The sequence below is a fragment of the Elaeis guineensis genome, chromosome 4 (assembly GCF_000442705.2).
Source record: "Elaeis guineensis isolate ETL-2024a chromosome 4, EG11, whole genome shotgun sequence".
In the NCBI taxonomy this organism is placed as follows: Eukaryota; Viridiplantae; Streptophyta; class Magnoliopsida; order Arecales; family Arecaceae; genus Elaeis; species Elaeis guineensis.
The window spans coordinates 10,465,323-10,475,314 of NC_025996.2; the positions used below are offsets into that span (position 1 = coordinate 10,465,323).

A 9,992-nucleotide genomic window follows, 5' to 3' on the forward strand; every position below is an offset into this window, starting at 1 on the left:
TACAATTTTGCATGCATTTAGAGAAGTCAATCAACTCCCACATCATATGGCTGCAGTTGCATTGCAGGGAGAGTTTTTATGGACGTCGGATGTTGACCTGGATGTTAAAGCTAAATTAATCCTTAATGCTGATGCCTATGGAGTTCAGTATCGTCGACCATAGTTCATTTTATCTCCTTTTCTTCACTTCTACTGTTGGTCTATGCTTTATGTGCCTGAAATTGGTAAAAAGGGCTCAGTTTTTATGCTATCTTAACATTTTATTTGAATGTTTCTTCAGCGGAAGAATGAGCAAGTCTTGGTTACTACTATTATTACCTTTTTGAGGCTGTTTCATTGTATCAACTTTATTCAAATGTCAATCTGTCACTCATACTCTGCTGGTTATTCTGCTCTTTCCACTGAGCACAGTTTGCAAGCTATGGTCTCAAAATATGCCAGAGAAAACATAGATGTGCTTCAGGTTGTGTTTCTTATATTTCAAAAGAAGAAATTTACTTTTCAGCTGTGCAGGTCATCCAATCTGACTATTCATTTCAGCATTGTTCACTGGGGTATATGCAGCCTTCTTTCCTACTCTTATTTGATCAGAATTGCTCTTCATATATCTTCTGTATCTGAATTTATCAAGGCTCAAATCTTCATTGATGGATATGCTGATACATCAACGTCTTACTGGTGTTCCTATTTTGATTTCAACCGACATCAACATATACAAGTTTCTGAAACAGCAAAGACAACTTTATCTTTAGTGTTAAAAGACAGGTTATACTTTTCCTATTACATTGATACTTTGCTGGATCTTCACTCCTTTTGTTTTTTCCGTCACTTTTTTGAAGAACAGTGTGTTGGTTCATTTAAGGTTTGTATGTTCCAGGAGGTTTTGGGTTGGTTAATCTTTGTATGCAATCTCTCATACTATTGTAATCTTTTCAGTTTTCTTAATGCATAGCTGCAGGCTCCCCAGTTTACCAAAAAAAAAAAAAAGGGTTTCATCCTAACGGTAGGTCAAGTGGATGCTATATATGTCGGACTTATTATATTGTTAAATTATTGGTCAAGTAATTGGCTTGTTGACATCATTACGATTTTTCAAGCCCGTAGATAGCATGTCTTTGCGCACGCTATGTTACCACTCATTAAGGAAAGCCGCTGAAGATCTTCTATTCTAACTTTTTTTTTTTTTTTTCTTTCTATAATTTTGTAGTCTCTAATATAGTTATCTGATGATACAAGATGTTAAGATTCATTGCTAACTTCCCATCCAATTAAGATTCTATTTTTAGTTGATCATTGATTTTAACAACTTTATGATTTTATTTTTAATATTATTTTATTTAATTATTTCTTTCTAAAAATCAGTAAATTTGTATTTGAGTGGCATTTTGATTTTTGAGTTAAGATAGGATCAGAAAGAGAGTTAGAGACATCTTTTTTTTGGTGAGACATAAGAGAGTTTTGGCTCGATTTTTTTAATTTTTTTTTCTTTTTTTTTTTTTTTTTTTTTTTTGGATCTTAGATCCAGCACACTCAATCTACTTCGCACCATGCTATCCAAGACAGAAGCACTTCATCTTTTATTATCATCACAGCTATACAATGAAAGAACTTGTTGCATATAAACATGACATGCTATCAGTGATGACTGATGTCTCCTACCATTCAATCAACAATTTTGTCTTTTTTTCTTACAAACCAATCAAATAGATCAACCGATTCATCAAACCAAACTATAGATGACCAGGCTAGGATTGGTTGCATACCAAACAAGCGAACATCTTTTGAGCAAATGATTTCTTCCTCCGAACAACTGGCTCCATTGCAGGCTTCACGACTACAATATGTGAATCTCCTGCCCCCTTCTTCTTGCAATTCTCACATTCTTCTAAGAATGTCTTGAAGGCATCACGGACATACTGAGCACCCTCTGCAACTGTCATGCCCTCCACCAGTTTGTGTGGATAAATTTCTTTCGTGCAATCACCATTTAGTGTCGCTCCCAGCTGCACCAACTCTTGCTGAAACTCTGACAGCTTTGCATCCTCTGCAGCTTCAGTCGTTCTCATCTTCTTAGGTTCAGGCAAGACTTCTGCGATCCAAATAAAAAAAAAAATTACAGGCTTGCTGCTATATGGTTTAACTTGGTGACAACTCGATCTAACTTGTCAAATGACTTGAATTAACTTAGTCGACTTAATGTCTTGAATAAACCAAAAACTTAAAACATAGTTGGCTGATTCAATGCAAGACTTGCCAAATCTTGCTAATTTTTTGATGCTACCAAATCATCTTGACTCGGTAGCCTTATTTTTTAAGTCAACTTGACCGAGTCATGGGACTCCCTTAAATTTCTAAGCACGCCAACCCCCCCCCCCCCCCACCCCACCCCCCAAAAATAAAAGGGTATAAATCCCAATTTGATGACCTATTTTGACTATATAAAATTCATTGCAAGTATGATAAAATTTTCAAACCTAATTAGCAAGTACACTTTAATCAAGGAAAAAAAGATGTGTACTGATGTACTAACCTGGGCAATCTGTTCTTGGGGTCGTCCGTGTGAGAACAATTTCAAATGTGCCAGCCCATGCATCACGTTTGGTCAAAAACTCCTTCAGATTGAAAATTTTCTTCACGGTTGCAGGAATAGAAGAATGCTCAAACTCCGATGAGGAGTATGGCCCTAATGGCCTATGAACCACTGCAACCACAATAATAACTAGAACCTAGTAGTATGATTTTGGTTAAAATGTAAATCTAGCTTTCAATTGTCTGCTGGCAGTCTTTTATTTCCCATTTTTGAAGAAAAAAAAACAGTTCTCTTGATTGGAAGAGTTGAATGTCATGGAATCATAAAATAGGACTGCATAAAAAATAGCTATGTAAAATTTATTGTCTCATACATATTGGTGAAAAGAAGACTTAACCAAATTATATACCATTTTAGCACTTCTACATAAAAATTCAGTGAAATTCACCTCAAGAAAAAGAAGATTTAACCAAATTGTTTACCATTTTAGCACTTCTACATAAAAATCTAGTGAAATTCACCTCCAAAAAACAAACCTCATGAAAGCAGACCATTTTTGTTTACTTATAAATCACAAAAAGCTATATGTATCATGCATCATTCAGTTTACCTTCATGTCATGTAAAACTAATTGTCTGGCATCAGCCATTTCTTCCCCCTTCTTTTTCAGGAAGATGTGCCTGCCATACATTATTAGTTTACTACGATGGGATGTGCGATGTGAGACTTAAATAGTTTCTCTTTTAGCTTGAATTATTAAGCTTATCAGGGTGTGATAGTAAGAGTTGGAACAGCATGCCACACTCTATATTTCAGGATGAAATCGGCTTTTGTTTACCTGTTCCAGGTTCAATCCACGGGGAAATAAATAAGGTTGGGACACGGACGCCAAGGCGATCAAACTTGAAGTAGAACGGCTCGGGACCCACAATGTCATCAGGGCTTGGAACCCCTACAGGGGTTGGGACATGGTCGTAGAAGCCTCCATGCTCATCATAGGTTACTATGAACAAGATTTCCTTCCACTGAGGACTAGATCGCAGTGCCTCATAAACCTCCTTCACCAACTTCTGCCCCTCCGAGACATCATGGGAGGGGTGATCGTCATTCCCAGGCAGGATTTTGAGGTCGAAGTAGCGTTGCTCGATGACGACATAGTTGGGCAGCTTCCCTTCCTTGCAGTGCCTCTTGAAGTCCAGATCAAATTGATGGAAGTTGCCAATGTATTTTAATTGCCTCAGATTCCTGCCACCGACAAAATTCCAGTTAGTGAGAAATGAAACTACTTGTGTTTTCAAGTGAGTTGAGTTACTTCCGATCAACCAATTCTGCCTTACTAAGGATTCCTTCCATTCATGTTACCTGTGGAATGAGTTAGTCATGGGACCAAGTTATAAACAAGTTTGACATTCTCCAAAAGAGGATGGATTAGAACAGTTTGAAGACATATAAAAGTGATCATCTATCCCATGTCTCATATGTTTGATGGTTAGCACTGCAAATTGCAACATATAAGAAGGGTTAACATTTGCCTTCATCAAGTAAATATATAATTTTCTGAAGAAACAACTGAATAAAGATTTACTAAAATCCACCTATGGACCAGAGTCGTATAGACATTTACCTTCCTCGAGAAAAAGATATTGCACAATTGGATGCAATCCATGAAATATGTTTTGGATGTTACTTTCTTTAATCTGTATACTGTGTTTGCGTGCATGAAGCGCGTATGGATTTTATATGGATGCGTTAGAGATATCAATGACCGCCATTTCTCTTCTATAGAGAAGGATATCCTATATTCTTTGACAAATTCTGGTTTTGGTACAATGCAATTATCCTATTTTACTATGTATTAATGGTTGGTGACAATGACCGAGGTGTGTTTTGGATAAATAATTGAGTGTGATGTGAAAGGTAACAGATAATGTTTCATATATGGACAGCGGTTGTATCTTTCACGCGAAAGAGGGATTCATCATACCAAAACTGACGGTCGCTAGAATAGTTTGGGGTGCTTTGAGATCCGTGCAGGATGCAATCGAATGATTTATTGATATCGTGAAAGAAGATCGATCATTATTTCGCGAACGAAAGATGCAACCCGGACCCTTCCTATGAATAGTTTCAAGGGATTGTATTCTCTCCCGGTCTGTATAATTGTTTTGACATTTTGGTAAACCAACAGGTTCTGTGGAGGGTTTTGGGAGGAGATCTGGTACCACACAAAGATGGTTGTTCGTTCCCACCTGTCCCCATTTGGCGGTACGTTTGACAATTAGTTGGAACAGCAAGGCTCCCAACGGCTTCCACAACGATGGACAAACTTCCATCAATGAAACCGAGGAGCACAGCTGTTAGTGAATAATAATGTCGTGGACAGGTCACGAGATCTTATGCGTATAGCCAAGGGGAAACGAAGGCAATAGGAAGCGCTTGCCGTATATGAGGACCGGTTCAAATATCACAAATCCAAATAAGGACAACGCCCTAATCATACGAAACCTGCCATGGATGATGCAGTGAAACTTATCCTGCCCAGCCATGCATCTCACGTATTTGAATATATGATTTGACAAATGACACAGCACTTGATGACTTTGATCATCAAAATATTCAGAAGAGTCGAAGAATGTCTCATCTACTTGAATAACCTTATCCCTAATAGTTCAAAAAAATCATAAGTTAAACAAGTCTTGGAGAGGTTTGGATTTTTGGAGGGGGATGAAGCATTTCCTCCATGTTGTCATCTATGTTTTACTCTTGGTTGCTATTTTTTATGATGAGTACAAAAATCGGTAAGAGAATTGTTATTCGATCCTCTTCTTTTATTATATCAATCAATATTTTGACCAGCTTAGTGCATATTTTAGGTAGAAATATAGATTTATCCTCATCTTACGGAATTACGAAAAATCTGAAGCCCAGACTCTACTTTTTCACGCCATTAAAGAGGAACTCAATCTTAGTGGGTGTTCATACCACAAGACACAACTTACATCCCAATGCCCATAAACATATCTCGCAACCTCCTTGAGTGTGGTTCTGAGGGAAAATTATAATCCATGAGAAGTATGAAAAGAATTGGATTAATGGATTGTGACCTAAACCGCTTGCACACCTGGCAGTCACACCGATCTCATGGATCTCACCAATTTACTTTGGTGACGTGGCATGCCTTTTCCTCTTAGTACTGGTATCTGGCTGGACAAATATTTGGGACATCTCCAACCTACTTATCGTATGCATCTGTTTCAATTCCCCGTTTCCTCGGTCAGCGTTTTCCCGTTTCACCTAGTTCTCCTGCCATTCCAAAACGTACGGAAATGGCGGGCCTCCGGGAAACCCCGGCCAGAGTTCAGAGGGCAGGTGTGCCCATCTATGGATCTAAAGCAACTCAGAGGAAGAGAAGAAGGGGAGAGAGAAGGAGAGGCAACACACCTGTAGAAGAGAGTGGAGGGCGGGTACTGGTAGTAGATGCCGAAAGAGTAGCCGGCCTCGTAGAGCGAGTCGAAGATGGTCTTCTGGGGCAACCCCTCCACCAGCTTCTTCGTGTCGTTGCTCGTCAGCCCGTGCGACGTCGCCGAGTGCACGTACAGCCTGTTCGGCTGCGTCGACGCCGGGATCGACGCGAACCAGCGGTCGCACACCGCGAACTCCCGTACCAGTGCCTCGTACACCGGCACCGCCGCTGGCGGGTACCCGTTCATCACCGTCTCCGACATCCCCTCCTTCTCCCTCTCGGCCTCCTGCGCGAACCCGTTCATAGGCGGCTCCGTCACCCCCGGCGGCGTGATGGGGGTCTCGCCGGCCGAGAAAGGGATCCCATAGACCTGCTCGTAGATGGCCTGGATGGAGTGGCCCGGGTCCGGGTCGACGTACGTGGCTCGGTCGCCGAAGTGGATGACGGGGGAGTTGGGGTCGGTGGTGGAGAGGGGGTTGGACTCTTGGCCGGTGACGCCGTCGATCTCCGGGTTGAGAGACTTCATCCAGCCCACCATGTGGTCGAACGACCGGTTCTCCTGGACCAGTACCACCACCTCTTGATCTGGCCCCCCTGGGCCAAGCTCTCTGCCGGCATTCTTTGGCTTTCGTTTTTCCTTTTCCTTTTGTTTTAGGAAGAGGAGATTGGTGGGAAGAAAGAAGAGTGGGGCTGGAGTTTTAAAGCGAGCGAGAGAGAGGAGGTTTCGTGGATTGGGAAACGAGGGAGGGATATTCGTGGGTAAACCTTTTAAGGGAAAGAAGAGATGGGCAAGAAAGCACGGCGTAGACGTTGATGGGGAACTGGGAATTTGGATGCGGGAAGAATGGTGTTGGTGTCTCGTCACCGTAGTCAGGTTACCGTCTGGTTGTAAGCGACGCGAACTTGAAGCCAGTTGGAACTCATTGAACAATTGAGACCAGGAAAGCGTTGGGTCGTCCGACGTCCTGTGACCAATGAAAATCATATTGAAATGTCAACGAGGATTTGGGCACGTCCGCGCTGGAGGTAGAGATAGGAATTGGTGAATGGCGGTGACCAGAACGAAGAAAAGAGGGAGAAGTAGCGAGGGTGCGGTGCGGAGGTCGGGCACGTTGTAGCTACCAAGCTGCCGGGGAAACCGCGCGGGTGTGATACGGAGGATGGAATCCCAACAGATCACATTCGAAATGCAAGATTCTCGGGTCCGCTTAACGCAAATGCAACGAAGTTCCGGTACAACGTTCATAAAAATTAGACACGTTCGCAGATTGAACTTGAGAAGAAGACGGCGATTGCATATAGCTAGAGGATTGCGTGCCAATACCATGATGGTGTCTTTCTTGTTTAGATCAAATTCTCTAACTAAATACTTTACGTTAAACCCCAAGCGATGTCTAACGTTTGCATGTCAGTTTTCCTCGAGAGAGACAGATAAGCTTGGGTAGAAACAATGCCATCCAAACGAGGACTACTAAACTTTTTTGATTTCTAGCAGCGATTTTTTCTGCACGTTTAAGACCTCATACGGATGCTACCTGTTAATATTTTGTCAAAGGCTTCAGAGTCTCAACTCTCGGGTTTCTGATATTGTGCTTGGTAGTTAGATAGATATGAAGCATCAAACTTGGGAACAAACAAGAACAAATTTCATGACAACAGCAAGAAAAGAAAGTTCGATTAAAACTTTGAATTTTTTTCAAAAATGAATTACATGCACCTAGGGCAGCAATTCTAAATGTCACTACCCTTTCTAGACTCGTTGCAGTGAGGTATGTATTGCTCCGCTCAAAACGTGCTTGCTAAAATTGGGATATATGCAATAGTTAGCAACCTACATACATACATATATATAGGAGATGCGTCAAAACTTTGAGACCTTCTGATCATCCTAAAATTAGAGCAAGTACAAGGTGATAGCATAGTTTGCAACCCTAATCACCTGTAGCCTTTACCAATATTTGGAAACTTAGTTCATCTTTTATCAATTGTGCAAACTCCACCTGAATGCGTACTCCCTACATCCTTTTTTTCTGGCAACAGGTAGGACAAGTATATCACAAATGAGTTTCTAAACAGGGCATACTTGATACGTGCAATCACAATTTATACTCCTTGGGTGTTGTATAAAATTGATTTTCTGCTTCGGTGACACTATACAGCTGCTATATATACATAGAAGTTCTCGGACTTTTGGTTGAGATGAATTCAAAGAAACTTTTTCTCAGAATCCCAAGTTCTGATCACTTTGCCTATAGTTAGTTGGGTTTTTAACAACTCGAGAGAAGATTAGGAAAACCATATTATTCAGTTTATTGAGGGCAAATGTATCTTTCTTCATTTGGGTATTTGAGTTACCAACTTGCAATTGAAATAGTTTATATATGATGGAGTCAGTGTCTCGGACAATTTTTTTTTTTTTTTAAGTATAGTATTTTTTTGATACTAGCTGTTTAAATTATTTAATAAGTAACAAGAAAGAATTATAAATAGTAGATCAGATAAATTAGCATATATCATTAAAGACTAAGTTTCATAAAATCGATTAAGCTAGGATCAAATGCATGTATCGCGGATGGATATTTGTCATGAGATTCTGACCAGCTGATGTTGCATCTAATTGGATATGGATCAAGAATTTTATATGTTCTTGTCCTCACCTAACTCATCAAGAACTTGACCTGACCCGTTCCCTTACAACCTGCACAATAGATAAGAAAGCAAGAAACTACTCTGTTGCTGAGTACCAACCCTCTATGATCCAGAGACCAGAATGGCTGATGGCACACTGCACCTACACAAGAATGGTCTTTGCGTGCATCACATGGGAAAAGAGCCGTCTGGGACAACTGAGGCCAAGCACATAGCCAAGGCTACCGCTTAAAGCGATAATAATTATCCTAACACTGTTCCTCTACTTCCATGGGTAATTTTAGGGAGTTTCTTGTTCAGGTGATCCAATAATATTCTCCAGCATATGCTTTCGTGACCAACCAAGGCTCACCTCACTCATGCTTGCTTTTACTTTAAGAAATGTACCTCTTTGTTATTTTCCTGTAGCGGGTTCAAAGAGATATTTCAACTATTTCCACGGCCCATATAAACGGCATAAAAAATATGCTTAAATGGAGCATATGATCCAAAAACAAACTATTTGCTGTGGTTAAACTATCAACTATACAAGGGTCTCAAACATCAGAAATTATTAGATGGAACAAATCCACTGAATCGACCAGCCCAATGGTCACTCATCACATTATCTTCTTTTGTATTTAAACAATTCAAGATGAGAATAAAGATGAAAATTCATCCAGTTATCCATGGTACATGCGTCATGAGATTCGGATTGATCCACTCAACAGACCTGACCATCTAATAATTTCTCGTCATGCACCTGGCTTCCTTCAGCTTTTCTTAAAAATGGAAATTAGTTTCTAATTAAGTAATCGATTTTAGCTGTGGTTATCTAGTTCTCTCTGCTAGATTAGGTAATTTTCATTTTTATCATCTCCTCAGCTTCATGTCAAACAAATCAAATTGAATATCCCTAAGAGGCCCGACTAATTCTACTGGAGGAGCCTCTCAAGTCATGCACGTCACGTTGTAAAGGTGCTTCTAGATTGTATTTTGAACCATGAGTTCCTTCAACTAAAATGAAATACATTAATTTGCTCACAAAAAAAAAAGAAGAAGAAGAAAAATATAAAATGATTGGATAGGATTGGTAGATGGCCTCGATGTTAGAAAGATCAAATCTTATGGGAAACATTTCCCTTTAAAACTATCGAGAGCCCAAAACTTTCAAATGTCAAAATTGGTTATTCTTACTAGCAATTTGGAAAACCCAAGTAGATGCTTCGGCTTAAACATGACTAAAGTCACAGGCCTCATGAAATGGTCTAACCGGAGGTGGATGTCGAACACACGTTGGGAAGACAGGTGGTTGTGACCAGGTGATACGTTTGACAAGCAATCAAGATAAATACGCACACGCACACCAAG

The 9,992-nt window shown here is 40.3% G+C and overlaps 1 protein-coding gene across 1 annotated transcript; it reads right to left on the reverse strand.

The window, feature by feature from the left end:
- Window positions 1-1,553: 1,553 nt before the first annotated feature.
- On the reverse strand, window positions 1,554-6,993 carry LOC105043910 (non-specific phospholipase C3). The gene is made up of 4 exons (XM_010921637.4): window positions 5,972-6,993; window positions 3,369-3,775; window positions 2,531-2,701; window positions 1,554-2,089 (listed from the first exon to the last, which is right to left on the reverse strand). The coding sequence occupies exons 1-4, from the start codon at window positions 6,976-6,978 to the stop codon at window positions 1,746-1,748; spliced, it is 1,929 nt and encodes a 642-aa protein (XP_010919939.2). The 5' UTR covers window positions 6,979-6,993; the 3' UTR covers window positions 1,554-1,745.
- Between the last annotated feature and the right edge of the window lie 2,999 nt (window positions 6,994-9,992).